The 20,809-nt window shown below is 38.4% G+C and overlaps 1 protein-coding gene across 3 annotated transcripts; it reads left to right on the top strand.

The window, feature by feature from the left end:
* The first annotated feature begins 816 nt into the window (after positions 1 to 816).
* LOC135752161 (uncharacterized) lies at positions 817 to 19,530 on the top strand. 3 transcript variants are annotated; one of them, XM_065270554.2, is made up of 16 exons: positions 817 to 977; positions 1,621 to 1,694; positions 4,809 to 4,957; positions 5,046 to 5,156; positions 5,228 to 5,365; positions 5,444 to 5,566; positions 5,810 to 5,959; positions 8,213 to 8,323; positions 11,979 to 12,080; positions 12,172 to 12,253; positions 12,827 to 12,983; positions 13,128 to 13,212; positions 17,043 to 17,177; positions 17,277 to 17,484; positions 18,577 to 18,662; positions 19,020 to 19,530. In XM_065270554.2, exons 3-16 carry the CDS (start codon positions 4,811 to 4,813, stop codon positions 19,152 to 19,154), a joined length of 1,770 nt encoding a protein of 589 aa, XP_065126626.1. In that variant the 5' UTR covers positions 817 to 977; positions 1,621 to 1,694; positions 4,809 to 4,810; the 3' UTR covers positions 19,155 to 19,530. The 3 variants fall into 3 exon arrangements, with proteins under 3 accessions (XP_065126626.1, XP_065126628.1, XP_065126627.1); XM_065270556.2 differs by lacking the exon at positions 1,621 to 1,694; XM_065270555.1 differs by lacking the exon at positions 817 to 977 and having other exon boundaries at positions 1,688 to 1,797.
* Positions 19,531 to 20,809: the final 1,279 nt, after the last annotated feature.

Raw genomic sequence — 20,809 nt, 5'->3', positions numbered from 1 at the left:
AATAAATATATTTTAAAGCATTTGTATTCACATCATTTTCCCCTCTTTCTCTTTTGCCCCTGACTTATTTAGTTGTTTATATGTATATGCATACGTTACTGTGATTATATGTTCATTTGTATATGATTATTTATTATGCTTGTTTTGCTTATTGTGCTAATTTTTGCCTTTTCTCTTCATTTCATTAAATTATATTCTTATACTTGTACTGTGATTGTGATGCTTTTCTTTAAAAAAAAGAAAGAAATGCATAAAAGCATAATTTATAAATTTTAAATAAATTAATAAATAAAACTTACGGCTGAGTTAAGCAGAAAAAAGCATTTATATTCACATCACATAAAAAAACGTTGTATGTTACAAACCTGTAAACATAATAAGTTTGAAAATGTTAAAACTAAATATTTTTTCAACTGCAAAAAAATACTTATACTTTATACATTTTATACCTACTTTTATATTTTGACCAGAATTTTTTTTCTTTTTTGTCATATGGGTTGTAAAATTAGAAATGTATTTGTTGCCCATGAATATTTGAAATGTATGAAGGATTAAACTAAATATATTTTCAAATTCAAAATATATTTAATAAAGCTTAACTTTCTACAAAATGTATTTAATTGTATTATTAGTTAAGAAAACTCTTGTTTGATGGTAAGGTTTAGTTAACTTAGCTTTCACTTCACCTGTTGAAGGGAGCTCATTGAGTTGATGACATCACGGTCCGTGTCTCAAACTCGATTGAGGCGCTCATCAAGACTGCAGCGTCATATGGGCGCGCGCGCGCAGTACTCGATGTGTTGTCTAGTTAGGGCACTCGGTAGTGTTTGAGGCTCAGTCCACTGCGTGAGTGAAAGCAGTAAATCCCGATCACTGTGTCGCTTCACATCGCGTGAAAAACACGTCAAACTTTACCAAGGGATTTTATTGTTCGCTGTTTTATCTTCGGGATTAATGAGTGCGGAAGTTTCACACAGGTTTGTTATTCTTTATTCTCAACACAACACACAGAAGAGCTGAAATAACTTCACGAGTTTCTCTATGGGTTATTATATAATCTATAGCTTTATTTACAGATGAGTTTATTCTGTTTCGTGATTGATTGACAGATGTGTGAATGACGGGTGTTTGTTCATTTATGTTTCGTGAACTCGCGCTATGATGGTAACTTACCATGTTTTATACCCGCACTGTATTGATACCGTGGTAATTTATTACTGTATATAAATATGGTATCTATGGATCTTTCAGTGCAACGAAATTATCTTCTGATACCATGATTGTGTCACGTGACCTCCACAGTCACTTTCCCTGAGGTTGTTTGTTTGATTGTTGGTGTTAAATAACACTGTTTACATGATCATAATGTGTGATGTTTGTGTATTTCTTTATAATATCTCTTTTGATAAGACTTTATTATAATACTGAATTTATAATATATGATTTATTAGCATTATATAAACTACTGTATCAGTCGATCACTATGTTACCTGTCCACAGATAATCTCTTCAATATTCATGTTTGTTATATTAACTGTCTCAGAGCAGATATCAGATATCAGAGCATTGTTTTGGTTTCTGATAAAGTTAAACTAACCTGCTTGTTTGACTTTTAACTAGTTATGACCAGTCCAGTGGGAAAGATTATCTGCAGATCGAGATCAACTGTTGAGTCCTGGTGATCTGTCACTCAGGTTAGTTAGTTACACCTGTTATTAGAAAAGAGGTGTGTTGTTAAAAGTCTCTGTCAGTGTTGGGTAAGAGAGCTTCACACTTCAGCTGAAATCTCTTTGACGGGTAAGTTAAGCTGCATTATTAGGTTGCACGCTAAAACCGTTTAATATCTTTATCTTGAATAAGGATATTTTCATTGAACAATGCAGTTTATCAGCATTCCCAACAAGAGCGTACAGGTACCACAGTAGTAGTTTACAGTAAGGTAACACCCTAATATTCACCTCACACTATTAGACATTATAACAATCATGACATGTGATTATTTAAATGGTTAACAGTAAAGTAGCATGGTATTATTAACTGAGAGTCTCACTGTACTGTGGTATTTCTACAGTGTTTTCTTTCTTAGGGCTTTGGCTCTGTCTTCATGTCTAAACTGGTTTTGCAAGGCTGGTTTTATGGTAGTTTTCGCTGTGAATTTGTCTTGTGGGATTTGTGGCAAAGCTTTTTTGTTGACATACAAATTCATCTGGTCTGCTGTCTATAACACAATACACATGCACAACAGTGTGCGTCTTTGTTTGTGGTAACTTTGAAAAATGATATCAGGAATGTGTTCATTAGGTTAGTAATAGTGGGTTGGTTAGACGGTCTAATGTAAAAAAGTACACTTGCATAGTCTACTTAAAGTGCTTTGTTTTCGCACACTAATTAAAAAAACCCATGTATTTAGTAATGTACTTTGATCTGTGCTATTTTAAGATGCCATGAATATGTACAAAAATGTGCTAAAAATGTGCAAAATGTATTTAGGTACCACTTGTAGTAAACTTGAACCTGTCTTTGTTTGAAGTGTTAACTTAATAGTAACAAATTAATACCGATATAGTATGTTAACAGTATGTCTTAAAATAGCACAGATAAGTACACTTTGAAGAATTGATAGTATTAAGTAAAAAATTAGTGTGCAAAAATAGTGAAGTGTACTTCTTTTTAACCTGAGTAGTTGAGTCAGAAAGGTTAATCTCTCAGCAGTGGTTAGTAAAGTACAGAAGCAGTGATCTGGTATATAATCAGCTGGATGTTTCTGTGTTTCTCTCCTGGCGTTCCTGCAAATCCCAGCAAATGTTTCATTCATAACAGCAGATTGGTTTGTTTTGAACTCGTGTGATTTAACCTTTGGTCTCTTTGTCTTCTGACGCTCCTGGTTTTTGTTTCATATCACGATTACCCAGAAACCCCCAGAACTTTCACATCTGCAATTGTTCCTGCTCCATAACTTCAGATATCGTCTGTGTTTGTGGACTTTCTGTCCTGGATGTTGCTCATTTCTTTAAACGCAGATATTATCAGCTCACATTAAGACTTTGTGGTTGTTTACTTCACACGGGACGTTTCAGAAGAGGTTTATTTTAGATCAACGTCTCTTCCATTCGTTCCAAATGTTTCTCCCGTTTGCTATTCTTTAGTATATGTAATTATGGACTTCTCTGTACGCAACATACATGAAATATAATAGATGTTATTGTCTAATAAATCCCTGTGTAAACAAGCTATTGTGTGATGAGAGAGGTCTGTGGTTTTTCAGGGAAGGGACTTTAATCTCGCTCTGTGTAGAAATATGAAACCGGCCTGTGACATTTTAGAAGCCACTTCCTCCTGCACGACTCGCTGTGTGTTTTATATTTATCCTGCTTTCCTAACAAGGATCATGAGGGGTATGGACGGCCGGCCTGGGAAAGAATGGGAAAGCATTTGGACGGTGACATACTGTAGTGTATGAAAGCTCTGTCGTTCCCACGCTGGGTTTTGTTGTATGTGGTGGTGTTGTGATGTAATGAGAGCAGTACAGGTGGACAGAAGATGTGAAGTTCACATATGGGGCGGTACAAAAGCTTGAATGAATACAGCGTTTCTATTCCACTCCATTGTGTTGTTGAAAGAACAGATGTTTGAACTGAAGAGAAACTTGCCTACTACAATCATATTCTTTCATTTTTACTTTCATCTTCTTTTTAAGCCAGAAAAGAGAAAGATGAGAAAGAGTTCAGCTTTTTCCATTTATAATCTTACACATCAAACACTTAAAGGTGCAGTGTGTAATTTTTAAAAGGATCTCTTGACAGAAATGCAAAATAATATACTAAACTAAATTATCAGCGGTGTATAAAGAGCTTTCATAATGAACCTTTATGTGTTTATTGCCTTATGTTGCGTTTACACCAGCCGCGGTAGAGGCGGCAAAAATGCGCTATTTGCACGTAGTTGGACGCTTGAACATTTGAGTTCCCTCGCTTCATTAGCGCGTGAAAGCCGTGTCATGGGAGGGGCTTCTGAGACTCCGCTGAGACTCCGCCACTTCGCTCGCTTCCTGTAATCACATCACTACTACAGCAAGGTCCTGATTGGTTAACACGGCGCGGAAATCCGCAGAAGTTCAGATTTTTCAACTCGCGTGTTTCCAGTGGCATCCGCGGCGTTACCGCATGTACCGCGCCGCAGGATAATAATCCGCATGTAAGCGATTCTTTGCATTGACTTAACATGTAAATCACCCGCGCCCTTGCCGCCTCTACCGTGGCTAGTGTAAGCGCAGCATTACAATGAGACGTTTTATCTACATACACAGAGGGTCCCCTTACATGGAAGTCGCCATTTTGTACAGCTATGTTTCTACAGAAGCCCTTAACAGACAAACTTTTTTACTAAGTTGTCTCCAACGATGACATGTTTGTCCGTGGCGGCTACCGTACCTTCTCTATGTGTTTTTAAAAGCAAGAGGTGAGCAGTGGACTGAACCGTTGGTTGCAATTCACAACCTCAACACTAGATGCCGCTAAAATGTACACACTGCACCTTTAAGTACTGGGTCCGGTCATTCATGTGACATCAGCAATACTTTAATCATGAGTCAAAAAATCTGTTCTTGTAGTGCTAGTTTAGCCAGAGTTAAACCGTTCAACAGCTAAACATATCTGGTGGGGCTGATTAAAGTGCATAGCCTTGCTGGTTGACCCAGTTTAACTGGTTAATCTAGTAAACGTTTACAGTTTGTTAGCTTTAGCATCTCTGTGTAGTGGATCAGATTGCGATCTCATACTTCCAACTAATGTCCATTACTCTTTAATTAGACATGCCGAGACACAACATGGATCTACAGAGGAGCCAGTGGGAGTCTGTCAAGAAATCCCCTTGGATCATGCGATTGGCTGTGGAACAAAGCCCCGCCTCTTCAGGGGCGGAGTCAGACACTGAGGGCAGCAGCACAGAGAGTGAACGTGTAAATCAAAGCTTTTCACTAATATGGGACCTACATGTGTGCAGCTCCACCGGCTGCTATTTAAATCACTCCCGCTTTTGTTTCACAGTCTCGGACCAGAGAACCCACTGGAGAACCCGCAAGGTTCCAATCATCGCCCTCGATGGTGCAACAACGCATTGCCGAGCTCGACCAACAGAAGGAGGAGCTCAAGATCGAGGTGAGCGGAGGTTTAGATCTGCTCTTATCAGCATCTCTGTGGCATGAGAATGAGCCCGTGTCTTTCTGCAGCTGCAGCTGGAAGTTGCCCTGTTGCAGGGCGAACTGCAGACGGAGCAGGAACGTCTGCGCAGACATACGGAGCAGCTGCGCACGTTGCAGGAGAAGGATGGACAGAAACGGTGCCAGGGTTCGGCATGCAGACAGAAGGTTTGTGTTTGCTGCAGAAGATCCAGGAGTCATTTGAATGACACTAAATCTGAGGATTTTATCTGCTGTTTCTCTCAGGAGCGACTGGAGGAGGAACGTCTGAGGATGGAGGAGATAAAGAGGAGGTGTGAGGAGTTGGAGAAACAGATTCCCACACAGCCAGAAGACCTGCGAGAGCAGATGATGGTTCAGCTACAGCAGGTGAAAAACATCTCAATAATACCTCTCAAATACACTGAGATGCAGTTTGTGGACGGATAAAGGTTCCTTGAAGTTACATGCAACACCTAAACATTCACAGTAACATACTTTAACAAGAAAGACATATGCCTCAGGAAAGTTGTGTTTGCTCTGATCTCCTGTGAGAAGTGTGTTTTCTGTGTGCCATATGTGTACGTGCAAAACCTGATTGACTCTACATGAGAATTTCTTTGATGTTTTCAGGACCGAGATGCTTTGGAGGACATGGAGTTTCACATTCTTGAGTTAGAAAGTGGAGTAGAAGACGAGCGAGACGAAGGTGAGAAGAGTGAATGTGAGACGGTGATCGATCAAGACATCTCCAGAGTCAAGGACACGCTCATCACATCACAGGTCAGCCCATACACCTTTAACGCTGTATTTCTGACTGAACTAGTTTAACTTTATTAACTTACATACACAGGGTTAACCTGCTATTGCATGTTTCATTATTATTATCCATATCTTCTGAGTCTGACCATAATAAACGCTCATTTGTCTGATGATGTGAAAATGTTATCAGTGATGCTACACAAGCCAGTAGTTTTTTATTATCTGCTGTGGTTTATGTGAAATGTCTTATTGTAATTCATGTGAATGTTGAAGAATGTTAAAGATCATCATCATACTTTGATACGCCTCATCTCATCATTAAGGGGCTGATACACCAAATCGCCTGAAAACGCCAGGCAGATGCCAACTGTAGGCGCTTGCCAGCGTTTTTCAGCTGGCGCTTTGGTTGCTATGATACTTCTGTTTATGAGTAGTTGTACGATGCGCCAGTTGGTTGTTTTCGTATTTGTCCCGCCCCTCAAGCACTGTGACTGGACATCCGATTAAAAAGTGACATTGATGAGCTAAAACGAACTTTGTCAAGTTGAACTTTTTTCAACTCTCTGCGCACTGACAAAAATGGGAGCACTGGCGCAAAGCATAAACTGTAAAAAAATAGCTGTAATTATGCAGCTGGTTGCCAGTAACTTACTGTACAAGATAAAGACTGAAAATGTTTCATGTTCAATTAACTTTAAACAAACTGTTGCCAGTAAATAACATTAATGTAAAATCTACAGTAAGTTACTGGCAGCTAGTTCCCAGTAATAACCAGTAATACTGTAATTTCTACAGACATTTTTTACAGTGTAGAAACACACCAGCTGCTGGTGTTTTCAAAAAGCACTGTGCTTTCATTGTAAACAATTGAAAACGTACGCTGACATAAATGCCTTGGTGTACACGCCACCTTAGATTATGAGACTTTAGTCTGAATTTGACAGCAGTGGGCGGCCAGTGTCTCCTCAGAAACAAGAGATGCGTTTGGGGGTCATGTGTGTAGCTCGTCATGTCAAAATATGTGTTAATGCATCATGGGAAGTTATGTGCATCGCGTGTCATGTCAAAATACATTCCTGGTGCATACATGTCTCAAGGGTTGATGATAAAAGAGACTCACCTCTCGCAAGACACTAACCTAACACTAATCTCTGATTACATGAAGTTAAGTGAGTATCTAGTAAACATGAGTGTCACTTTTATCATAAAACCTTAAGAAGTGTCTGTAGCTGGCACTTATTTTGACATGACGTGTGATACACATGGGATAACATGACGCACAGAACACATATTTTGACATGACAATATTTTGAGTTTCGCATGTGTGACTCCTCAGAAAAGAAGTCACGAGCCACCACTGTTTGACAGACAGGGTCACATATGCTCTGATTGGACAGAAACCACAGACCAATCAGCTGTGAGCTCTAAAGACAATAGTCCAATCAAATTACAATCCATTTATATACTGTAAAAAGACACTGAAATGGTGAAATTATTTGATATAAGATGTTAAAGGTATTGCAGAGGATTTTCTTTTTCCAGGTGGATCATCAAGACTATTGGTCCTCCTAGTTGTTAATCAGGAGTGTTGCGCAATCGCATTTTTTAAAAAAGTGGAGAAGGTGGTTTTTTTCTAAAATTCGAGAAAATCCTCCGCTACACCTTTAATATTGCGCATGTAAGGAATAATTGACGACGGGCCATTGAATTATACGAAAATAATGCACACCCAAGGTGCAATTCGTGGAGTGCTGTTACACCGCGGGTGTGCATTATTTTCAAATAATTCAAAGGACCAAAGTCAATTATTCCTCTTATACCACGATTACCACAAACAATGCTCTGGTGCCTATTTTTAAGACATTTGACAAGTTAGGTGTGCATTAATGCATACCCACGGAACATTTCTCAGCCAATCAGAATACAGCATTCAACAGACCCGTGGTATAAACACAAATAAAAGTTGTTTTATTTATTAGAAGAGAAACATCACAACATCACTGTGTTAATGTAACTGTCAGTCAATGATTATTTTAATTAATTAAATAGAATAGAGATAGTAGTGGTGTGAAATATATCTGTGTTGTTATCTGTCAGTGTTGAGTCTACACAGCTTTATTATCATCATTGACTCAGCTGTGTTACATCCCTAACCCTGACCTGTCAGCTCACCGCTGGTTAAACCAAACCACTTCATGACCCTCTGACACACAAAACTCAACATCAGCGTTGAATCTGTTGGATTTGATGGCAGTTTTTATTGTGGTTTTGCAGGAACGAGTCACACAGTTGGAAAATCAGCTGAAGGAAATGGAGAAGGAGAGAGATGACGAGCTGAACTCGCTGAGACAGGAGAGACGAGAGCTTCTTCACAGATCTCAAAGAGTAAGAGACATTAAATACAATACTACACTACTGATGATATCTCAATCTGACTCATGAAGTACTGAGGAGAGTCACCGTGTAGCTGTACACTTGCTGTGATGTTTTGTTCATGTGTTGGTGCTGGTCAGATAGTTGTTGTTTATATATTTCCCTTTAGTGAGACACACACTATGGGCTCTATAATACATCCAGCACAATGTTTCAACCCGGTGCAATGATCATTTTCACGTTTAGTGCCACGTTGTTTAAATAGCAAATGCATTTGCGCCCAGATTTGCGCCCATGGTTGTTCTGGTCTGAAAACGAGGTGTGTTCAGGCGCATTGTTGGAGCGTTGCTATTTTGAGGCAACTAAAATAGACTACGCCATTGACCAACAAAAACCTGCTCTAAAGTCAATGGCGCAATATGTTTTTTTGTTATTTAAAAAGTGTTAGTAATATAAGCCTATAAACGGGATGACAACGTGGGTTTGCTTATCACATACATGAATGCGCAGCAGCACAAAAATGCTTTTAAATATAAAAGATTAAAGGATTGAATGTGAAAGATTATTATTGAGTCTCTTGGACATAAATGAGGAGTAATTATGAGACGTTAAAAAGCGTAAAGAGCTGCTTCACCTGCACAGCTAAGTAAATAAATGCTTTGCTTTAAACAAATGCATCTGTTTTTAAATGTTTTTTTAATGCTACCTCACGGATTTATGGATGACTCTGTACCTGTGGATATGGTGAAATGAAAAACATTTTATGTAATGCTTTGTGAAAATCCCATGGAGTTGTCCGAGTGCTGAAACGCTTTGGCTCTCCACACTCTTGCTTGTATTTTTGAGTACAAACCATTTCTTGCATATTTGCTAATTATTTTCTGAGATTACATTGATTATGTAGGCTATCAATACATTTACAGCAATTAAACGCCTGAAATATGTGTACTTCTATGACTGAAAGAAAACTGCTTTAAAAGGTTTTAATCCCAAAAATTAAAATTTCAATAAAAATGAAAATAACACAATTATTTTATATTAATCTTAAACTGAGGGTCTTCTTCCTCCGCTTAGTTTTATAGTTTACAAAGTCTGTCATCTAAATAGGGATTAGACGTTACGCCCAAAACACACCCATTACTCATTAGGGGAATATGAACAACCCTTTTAGGCCGTGCACTTGGCGCACAAACCAATTTTCCCGTCGTTAAATTATCAAATTATTTAGACCATGCGCCGTGCGCTTTAGACAATACGCTTAGATCGTTAAAATAGCGCCCAATAAAACTGCCAGTTGACTTTAGTTACAGCCATGAATGCTGATTCAATGCAGATCACCCCACAGGAACAGTTGATTGGATAAACATCTGTATATTGAGCAGGAAGTGAAAGAGTTTAGATGTTAAAACTGCTAAAGTTTGTCCACTACAAACAAAAACACTAAAAACTGTACTGAAGCAGAGATCAGGGAGCTCATCACTATCAGCGCTGAAGCAGAGATCAACATGACAGAACAGACTCATTATGATCTTATCATAAACTTGAGAGAGAAATCACAGATAAATAGCAAACTTCAGACACTGTGGAAAAAACCAACCAAAAGTGCAGGACCTTAAATAAGTTAAAGTCTTTATTGGATCTTTATGGTATGTTTGTGAATGCATGCACAGATTCCAGAAAATCATTGGCAGTGTAAATGAACCAAAAACCAAACGTTCCCGGATGCATTTTCCGTGTATTCTCTGTAATCTCTGTGAAAAGGACTTTAGTGAAAGAGAGAGAAAGAGAGATAGAGGGCGAAGAGAGGGTGTGTGTGAGAGAGGGAGAGAGGGCGAGAGAGGGTGTGTGTGTGTGAGAGAGAGAGAGAGAGAGAGGGCAGCATTCACAGAAGAGGGCAGGACCAGAGACAGAAGTGAGTCTGATAGAAGAGACCGTCACACATTCAGACTTCATCATGCAACAAAACACTACACACAATCTGGTAAGTTTCAGTGTGTGTGTGTGTGTGTGTGTGTGTGTGCGCGTGCGCGTGCGTGCGTGCGTGCGTGTGTGTGTGTGTGTGTGTGTGTGTGTCAGTAGGTGTATATATGCTGTGTTAAATGCATGCACAGATGTGAGTGATAATAAGACAGCAGTGTTTTTTACAGGACCGTGTGTGTTAATGGTTATTGAGTTATGACTGATGCTCATGAGAATGTCTGTCTGGACAGATTGTGCTGTGAAACATGTGGACGGTTAACAGGGCCGATCCTCTGGATTACTCATGTGTTAGTGAGTCAGAGAGAGGGAGAGGTTTAACTCATTCGTACAGGATTTAATATGTGGGTCTTACGAAAGCATTCATATTACAGAGACACAATCTTTACCTGTTTTATCAGTGCTACAGATAAGAATTACTCAATGTGTCTTATATTATTGTCTTTACTTTCTGAATGATCAGGAAAAAACTTTATTTTACCAACAAGAAAACCCTAGCAGCAATGCACGAACAAGCACTCTGTACACCCTTGTGACACAATACAGTAGCTGTGTTTCCATCCAAAGTGACATAATTGGAATATCGCATTAAACATTTGGGAATGAATCATGAATTTCCATCTAGTGAGCAAAATCATCACTTCCTGGTGCTAAATATCCGTAAGAAAAGCATAAAGTCACTGTATTGAACAATCATCACCTCAGAGCGTGCAGATGAAATCTTATATACCTGACACTATACACCTGTTATCTGCTTTCTGATGTGGATTCCTGCTGTTTGAGTTGACAGTCCTGTAAAGTAATATTACCAAACTATTGACTCTCTACCTCTTCATTTCACTTCCAAAACTGCATTTTAGATGCTGTGCAATGAGATCTGTAAGATGGTTTGTCCAGTTATGCCGTCCAATGAGCAGTCACATGACTTTTTATGTGCATCTAGGGATTTATTCAGTGTTTCCATCGTAGTTAATGCACATGTTTTCTTATCAGATAAGACATTTATCCAACTCAATTATGTGCATATGGTTGTGTATGTGCATTTTTATAATTTATGCGCATCTTGGCATTTCAATCCAGCGTTTTTTTTAATACACATTATAAAAACAGGTGGATAGAAGCATGGCTAATGACAGGCCCTTCGAACAGCCTGGCAACTGTGGCAATATCGTAATGTTATGACAGTCAGTTTTGCAGAGGTTCACATCTAATGAGTGTTTGTTGGGCAAATTCTAAAACAACATCACAAATTTCGTTTACTTCCAATGCCATCCCATAATGCATTTCAAAAAGCTCAGTAAAAACACAATGAGAGAAACTATAATTCATTCTCTATCATAAAGTGAATAGTTTTATTCAAATAATATGTATGTTATATTTATTACAGTATTGCATTGTTAGTTTAGCATGAATCTGTAGTGATTGAAGTGTTTAATGTGAGTGTCTGTCTGTGTACTGTAGCTTTACTGTTAGTTAGGATGTCGTATGCAGCGTGCAAAGTTTTGACACAGTGCCTTACAAATGTTTCTGAAGGTTTATTGTGAGATTTTGTGATCACTTTATCATCATAATGGTTGCATTGCAGTTGTTCTATTAAAGCATTCATGTCTGTATATTAGATTTACGGCGGTATTTGTCAGGATATATCCCTCATCTGCACACTAAACATCAAGGACGTTTGCCTTTGTAGATTTTGAAAGAGAAGAAGCCTCTCAATGATTGGTCCAACAACACCGGCTCCACCCCCTGCATGATGTCACTCTCTCCTTTAAATAGTCACAGAGCAGCACAGGTACATTGTGAACATGCCGTCGCTTGTCTGACGTGTAGATCTTTCTTCATTCGCAGGTTTATTTACTGTCCTCCCTTTTAAAATGTTTCAGGACTCAGTGAAGGACGTTTCCGGTTTACCCCGTAGACGTAGCTCACACAGAAAAGTCACAGATAGACCTCTCTCTGCACAAGGTGAGCACTTATAAGAGGCAACTTTAGCGTCATGATACTCGATTAAACGGCAAATAAATATACAGACGAATCAGAATACAAAAGAATGAAAGGAAAAAAGTGCAGCGTTTAAGTGTTGATGTATTACATCTGAAAGACTTCAGTCATGTGTCTTAATGATTAAAGGTGTGTCACTCACTGTTGATCTTAGAATAAGATTGATTTACTGTTCATACTGGAAAAGCGAGTGTAACAACTAACACACAATCCTGCTCGTGTGAATATTACAAACTCAGTCATTCATGCAAAACAAGAATCTTCTGTACAAATCTATACTAACTGTCTGGTAAATGAATCCATTGTGCAAACAACACTTACTGTAAGAAATCTTATGAGGTCATAGTTCAGTTATGGGATGTGACCTCATTATATTGCACTTCCTGTTTGATACTACCTCTTATAAAGTTTTGATTGGATGAGGTGTAAAACACACACCTGTGCACACACACTTTTATCATCTCACAGCTAATGAATGATATGATCTGCAATATAAAGGTTTATTAACGTGGGTTTGTGTTTGTGTGTTAATCTCAGTGTTGGTGAGGATGACTCCGGACAGACAAACCTCTGATGCAGTCTCACCTCGTCTTCATCACCCTGTTCACAGATTGCACAGTAATGGACTGAGATCAGTTCACAACGACGCCTCGCAGACGCCCTGTAACAGCGCTAACACCTCTCGAGCTCCCAGGTGAACACACTGAATGTTTAAACATGACTGATCTGAATACATAGGACATAAAGTGATAGGCGGCAGTATTATTTATTAAAACTTTAGTCTCATTAAGTGATATAAGTGTGAGTGATGTGATCATGTGACCTCTCATCCTCACAGTCCTCAGGGTCTGCTGGATCTGGCCGAGATGGAACGAAAAATTAAAGAAGCCAAAGCAGAGAAAGAGCGTCTGCTGAGAGAGAGAGTGAGATGCTGAACAAACAAAACATTTATTGGTTTACATTGGGTCACCTGTCCACAGTTTCTCTCTCAGATCAGAAATGATTTTTTTAAACACTTTGTTCAACCTCCACATCATCAAGACATACAAAGTTATGCAAAACATAAAATGAACTTCTCATTGTTTTGGACAAATTGCACATGGTTTGATACAATCATGCAGATGATTATGTACGATTGTCTGCTGTTTGCTACATTTTCATTTTCATTAAAGGGGCCATGACATGAAAATCTGACTTTTTCCATGTTTAAGTGCTATGATTGGGTCCCTAGTGATGCTATCAACCTAGACAATTTGAAAAAGATCAACCCAGTAACTTAGTTTTGGTAAACCATTCTCTACAAGCACATGAAAAAATAGGTCGTTGAAATTTGGCTCTCCTTATGATGTCATAAGGAGCTCTTATTATAATAATCCAACCCCTTAATCCAACCACAGCACTGCCATTTAGTGCAGAGAGAAAATAATTCACAGAACAATTGAGTTTCAATTTCAACAAACCACCATCATTGTGATCAGTGTTTGCACTTGATCTGCACATGTGCATTTTAGAGGATACACCCAAAACGACAAATTTTTGCACACACCTACAAAGTGGCAATTTTAACATGCTATAATAAATTATTTATATGGTATTTTGAGCTAAAACTTCACACATGTGCTTTGGGGACACCAAAGATGTATTTGACATCTTAAAAAAGTCCTGTGACATGGGCCCTTTAAAATCCATTTTACTTGTTTGTGTTGAATAGTCTTACACCTCAAAACTTTAGGAGTTAGTTCATTGTACAAGACATGTCATGCAAATTTTGAGTTATTATTGTAAGCCGAGGTTTTTCATGGGTATTTTTTAGTCTTTTGTAAATATGAACTGAATTGATAAATTGCTGTCAAGTGAATCTTTATTTTGCGTTACAGAAAAGTTGACATTTCTTTCAGTGAACCTTTCTAGTTTTGTACTGTAAAATATGATTTTATTTTCAAAATCACAACGTGTGTCATTTTTTTTAAAGAAAGAAATTTGAAAATGTGAATTCATACACAGTCAACACCAGAAAATACTGACACATATAATTCTGTACGCTTGGTATATTTACAACATGGTTTGACATTTTAATGGGACTGACATGTTCACTGACGTAAAAAATAACTTTTAAGAGATGAACTGTGCTCCAAAATGACTGAGAAAAACTGTAACATCACTCCATCCAAATCTGTAAAAATCTGTTCTTGTCCTGGAAGCTGACTGATCACAAATTGCCAATATTCACACAACGTTACAGCATTTCTACATTTATTCTTAAAATTTGCATGCATTTCTCAGAACGATTCGTACAAACTGCACAACATCATGGATGTCATGCAAAAGCCTGTATGTTCTTCAAAATCTTTAGTTCATCTCTCAAAAGTACATTTATATGTCAGTTAACATATCAGTCCCTTCAAAATGTCAAGTCCCTGTGTCATTGTTCACAAAATGTTTAGCCATGTTGTCAATTATATGTGTCAATATTTTCTGATTTAAACTGTGGACGAATTCACATTTTCACTTTTTTCTGTAAACAAATGAACAAAAAAAAAAAATGTTACAGTACAAATAACAAATACAAAATTAGAAGGGTTCACTGTAAGAAATGTCAAATTTTATGTAATACCTTTGGAAAATCTGCTTACAGGTCAAAAATTTTGCATGACATGTCTTGTACGATGAACTACAACCCCAAATCAGAAAAAGTTGGGACACTGGAGAAATTGTGAGTAAAAAAGGAATGGAATAATTTACAAATCTCATAAACTTATATTTTATTCACAATAGAATATAAATAACATATCAAATGTTGAAAGTGAGATATTTTGAAATGTCATGCCAAATATTGGCTCATTTTGGATTTCATGAGAGCTACACATTCCAAAAAAAGTTGGGACAGGTAGCAATAAGAGGCCGGAAAATTTAAATGTACATATAAAGGAACAGCTGGATGAGGACCAATGTTTAGGAATAGGAATGTTGTCCCATTCTTGTCTAAAACAGACTTCTAGTTGCTTAACTGTCTTAGGTCTTCTTTGTTGCATCTTCCTCTTTATGATGCACTGAATATTTTCTGTGGGTGACAGATCTGGACTGCAGGCTGGCCATTTCAGTACTCAAGTCCTTCTTCTACACAGTCTTGATGTTGTAATTGATGCAGTATGTGGTCTGGTATTGTCACGTTGGAAAAGGCAAGGTCTTCCCTGAAAGAGACGACGTCTGAATGAAGGCATATGCTGCTCTAAAACTTGAATAAACCTTTCAGCATTGATGGTGCCTTTCCAGATGTGTAAGCTGACCATGCCACACGCACTCATGCAACCCCAAACCACCAGAGATGCAGGCTTCTGAAAAGAGCGCTAATAACAACTTGGGTTGTCATTGTCCTCTTTAGTCCGGATGAAATGGCATCCCAGTTTTTCAAAAAGAACTTCAAATTTTGATTCGTTGGACCACAGATCAGTTTTCCACATTGCCAAAGTCCATTTTAAATGAGCCTTGGCCCAGAGAAAACGCTTGCGTTTCTGGGTCATGTTTAGATATGGCTTCTTGTTTGACCTATAGAGTTTTAGCTGGCAACGGCGAATGACACGGTGGATTGTGTTCACCGACAATGTTTTCTGGAAGTATTCCAGAGCCCATGTTGTGATTTCCATTACAGTAGCATTCCTGTATGTGATGCAGTGCCATCTAAGGGCCCGAAGATCACGGGCATCAAGTATGGTTTTCCAGCCTTGACCCTTACGCACAGAGATTGTTCCAGATTCTCTGAATCTTTGGATGATATTATGCACTGTAGATGATGATAACTTCAATCTCATTGCATTTTTTCTCTGAGAAGCTCAGAAAACTATTTTTCGCCACAGCATTGGGGGAATTTGTGATTCTCTGCCCATCTTGACTTCTGACAGACACTGCCACTCTGACAGGCTTTTTTATACCCAATCATGTTGCCACTTGACCTAACATGTTGCAAATTAGTCCTCCAGTTGTTCCTTAAGTGTACATTTAAATTTTCTGGCCTCTTATTGCTACCTGTCCCAACTTTTTTTGGAATGTGTAGCTCTCATGAAATCCAAAATGAGCCAATATTTGGCATGACATTTCAAAATGTCTCCCTTTCTACATTTGATATGTTATCTATATTCTATTGTGAATAAAATATAAGTTTATGAGATTAGTAAATTATTCCATTCCTTTTTTACTCACAATTTCTACAGTGTCCCAACTTTTTCTGATTTGGGGTTGTAATTCCTAAATGTTTTGAGGTGTAAGACTATTCAACAGAAACCAGTATAATGGATTTGGATGAAAATGACACAAGCAATTGAAAATGTAGAAAAAGCAGACAATTGTACATAATCATCTGCATGACTTTATGAAAGCATTTGCCGTTTGTCCAAAACAATGGGAATTTGTGTATATGTTGTGCACAACTGACTTGATGATGTGGAGGTTGAAAAAAGTGTTTTCTGATTCGAGAAATGTTCCAAAGCGACAAAGAGAAACTGTAAAACAACAATGAGGTGAAACTCATGTTTATGTTTGTTTGTATGTGTCTTTATGCACTTTATATGCACTTAAATTACTGTATGTGTCAGATGATTTGAGTCACATAGCAGTGTTCAGCTTTGAAAGATATCACTTCATAAATATTCTTACAAATAATGTTTTTATATTACATAGTGAGATCAAAGTCAAAGATGTGCAAAGACAAATCTAGATGTGATTGTGATGAAGGCTAAACTCATTTGTGTGAACGCAGGAAGAACGACGACGCCTGCAGGCCGAGGAACAAAGACGTAAAGATTCATTAAAACGCCATACAGACGGATCGACAGCAGAAACAAACCCTGAACCCCACCTTGACCAGACAGCAGCACAGAGGACACAGCTGGAGGTGCGGCGCTGTTTCTACTACAGATTAAATACGGAGAAATTCAGCAGCCGTAGCAGGACAGAAGAGTCTGATTGTGTTTGATTTGTCTTTGTCCTTCAGCAAGGCGTCCCGCTTTCTATGACGGCAAACTTTGACTTGCGTGCTCACGTGTTGGCACTGGGTCACAATGTCACCGGGTGCATGGGAGTTAATTTGTCTCCACGGAGGTGTGGCGGCTTTCTGACCAAGCGCGGAGGCCGTGTGAAAACGTGGAGGAGACGGTGGTTCATCTTTGACCTGGACCACCAGCGCCTGGCTTATTACACCGGTGAGAAAATTACAGAAAGAGCAAAAGAACCAAACACACATCCAGTACCTGATGCACATAAACAACATCACAGCTAAAATTTGATTAAATCAAGTTTTTATTCTTGTTTAAATGTCTATATGATGTTTATAATATGCTTTAATTTAAATCATGTGCAATTTATCACTATTGCTGAGTTTTTTCACAATAAAATTGGACATGGCCTCATTCCCGCTGTTTAAAAGCACCTCACATCATCACAGGATCGGAAGTATAAGCCATAGATATTATGTATAGATGCCGCAGAGACTCAATCACAGCACCGCTGCTTTAGCTGGACTTCTTTGATGCTCGCATGTGCAGTGTGAATGCTTAAACTTGTCTACATCAGTGCTTAAATATTAGTGCTGAAAACACAGAGCTCACTGATGGATTGTGTGAAACCAAACTTGGCAGTTATGTGTCTGAAACCGCTGAATGAAACATCTATGTACCTATATATCTATGGTCCGGGCTGATGCAATTGAGTGGAGGCGGGGTCTAATTTGCATATTCATAGATCTGCATATACTAAATGAGGAAAGCATTCAAGCAATTTTAAGGCCTGAAGAAATTATTATCACAGGATTATATTTTTGGAGGGGGTAAAATAATTGACTTCAGGGGGACTTTAAACTCCAAAGCCTTACCACAAAACCTTTACTTATACCTTAACATATGCAGCACAGATGAAACTCAAAACATGCCACTTGTTGAAGAGAGACACGCGGCTTCTTTTCTCAGTAATCAGACTTATAATTTGTAAAATGTGGTACATAATGAAAACCCATAGACTTAGACTGAAGCAGGCACATGACTATCATAGGTACGTGAGGTTTTGACTTTTTTTTAACACCCTAGCAGTGATTGTCCACTACACAGCATGATATTATAAACACATGAAATTAGTGTTGACCTTTAGATCCTACAGCTGATGATGTATTTTTTATGGTGTACACACAGAGATAAAGAGACAAATTTTAACAACCATCATCATCATCATCACATTCCTTCCTTTATAAATACACAATAAATATCTGTCGTTCTCTAAATGCATCTTAATGTTGTTCTCAGAACTGGATGAGAAGAAACTGAAGGGGGTGATTTATTTTCAGGCCATAGAAGAAGTTTATTACGATCATCTGCGTACAGCTACAACAGTGAGTTGATTTTAAATCAATACTGGACTGATACCATTTATTATCAATAATACAATATTCATTTTACATCAATGTTATATTTACAAATGTGTTCATATAAATACAAACAAGTAAAATGCAAACAATAACAGTGGCAAGTAAACATTTCTGTAATGAAGTGTAAATATATTAAGAGCTCTTGTCAATATTATTGATTAATATTAAAAACATAAACAGCAGTGGGTGTATTACACTGAATTTACTCTGCGCTCATGCACAGCTGATGTTTGATTGAAATTTTAGACTTTACATGCTATGATCTTTCTGTTGTGTCCATTAAGACGTGTGATGTACTCATCGTATGTGTCTTTATTTCAGTCTCCACGGCCGAGTCTGACGTTCTGTGTGAAAACATACGAGCGGCTTTTCTTTCTGGTGGCTCACAGCGCAGAAGCCATGAGAATCTGGATGGACGTTATTGTGACGGCCACAGATGAGCACAGCAGATACTGACTGACCCAAGTGTTTATATCAGTAAAGATGCTAAAGAGAGATGGTGAATATGAGTGTTAGTCAGGGATACAGTGTTAAATACATGTATGTAATCTCAGGTGTAGGCGGGCAGTGGATTTGTTTCTCTGCCGTTACACTAACAGATCAACATTATACGCTGCTGCACTGATGGACGCCCACGCTGGCTTGGATTTCTTACACATTATTTATTATGGTTACATATATGTATATTTTTCCATTATATTTTGTGGGAATTGGGGAATTAATATAATGTTGTGTTAATGTTTTGCTATTAAATATTTACATTCCAAACAATGTGTGAGGATTTGTGACTTACAGTAGTGTAATTTTGTGTTGAACTATTTGCCAAAAGTATGTACTAATAATAATAATAAATATACATTTTAAATGATGTGTCAGTCAAATTAAATCTGGTCATTTTAGGTTGTACACCACTGAGCCTTTACATTATGACCACCTGTATCCTGTCAGGGCCTCCATTAGCCTATATAACAGTGGCCACTAGGTGGCAGTAGATTTTCTTGGGTTATCTGGCACCTTAATTTCAACAGCACAGCAGGTCCTCCAGTTCCCATATATTGCGGGGCGGGGAAGTCGCACCACTAATGTATAATTTGTTTCATGTGAGGTGAATTCGGAGGCCAAGGGAATAACAGACATTCAGTGTGGTCTGGTGCATTATCAGCGGCAGAAAACACAGTTGCCATGAATGAGGTCCACTTTCTCCACAATGATGTTCAGATACCTGACAGCTGTCACGTATGGTGGAATTATAACAAGGCCTAAAGTGCCCCTAAAAAAATCACCCGCCCTGTGACCGCACAACAGTTCATCCAGGTGCCATAGCCTCTGTTGGTAATCGATGTTGGTATCCGTGCTCGCCCATCAACATGATGCAGCAGACGAGGCCACTTTCTAACAACCATCCATGGCCCAATCACGATGATTTTGGGCCCATATTATGCATTGTTGGCGATGGCGTGCAGTTAGCATGGGGACCCGGCTGGGTTGTTGGCTATGCAGGCCCATACGCAAAAGGTTGTCCCGGTCACCACTGTTGTAGCTGTTAATAATGGGCGAAAGTCTATACGCCCCTCTGGTATCAGTGAACTTCAGATTGTCATTTGGCCATCTGTGCAACACTTTTGATACGTATGTACTCACTACAGTGGGATCCAAGGTGCTGTGCCATCACAATTTGGCCTCTAAAATCTGATCAATCAAAAGCTTTCATTCAGTCAAGTGTTTGGTGTCTGCTTGGGCACTACATATACTGTACCTGTGCCAGCATTTGGTTGCCAGATGCGCTCATTGCTTTAGGATGGGGGTCATGATGTAATGGCTCATTGTATACTACAATTATAAAAATGTCAAAACGTATGCAGCTAATGCATAACTTTATCATCAAATACTGACATATTCATAAACTGACATATTACGATGACATACTCATGTAGCTACTGCGTGCAGAACAAATCATATGATGCATGTTTATTTATGATCTTGTTGAATCATTTAAATCTTTGATTTGCTCGTTGGAATCGGTTGTAAGCGGAAGATAGAGTTTAAAATTATTATAGTAATTAAGTCGTTCATGAATAACTCGTGATGGTGATGATGAAGAGGATGAAGAG

Source organism: Paramisgurnus dabryanus, chromosome 13 (assembly GCF_030506205.2).
Source record: "Paramisgurnus dabryanus chromosome 13, PD_genome_1.1, whole genome shotgun sequence".
Lineage (NCBI taxonomy): Eukaryota > Metazoa > Chordata > Actinopteri > Cypriniformes > Cobitidae > Paramisgurnus > Paramisgurnus dabryanus.
This window is presented reverse-complemented; position numbering and strand designations above follow the sequence as displayed.

Bases quoted from the DNA above. Each gene is read 5' to 3' on its own strand.
- LOC135752161 (XM_065270556.2), top strand. From the start codon at position 4,811: ATGCCGAGACACAACATGGATCTACAGAGGAGCCAGTGGGAGTCTGTC. The intron at 5,960-8,212 runs GTCAGCCCATAC...GTGGTTTTGCAG, and splicing joins ACACGCTCATCACATCACAG to GAACGAGTCACACAGTTGGA. The intron at 13,213-17,042 runs GTGAGATGCTGA...GTGTGAACGCAG, and splicing joins AGCGTCTGCTGAGAGAGAGA to GAAGAACGACGACGCCTGCA.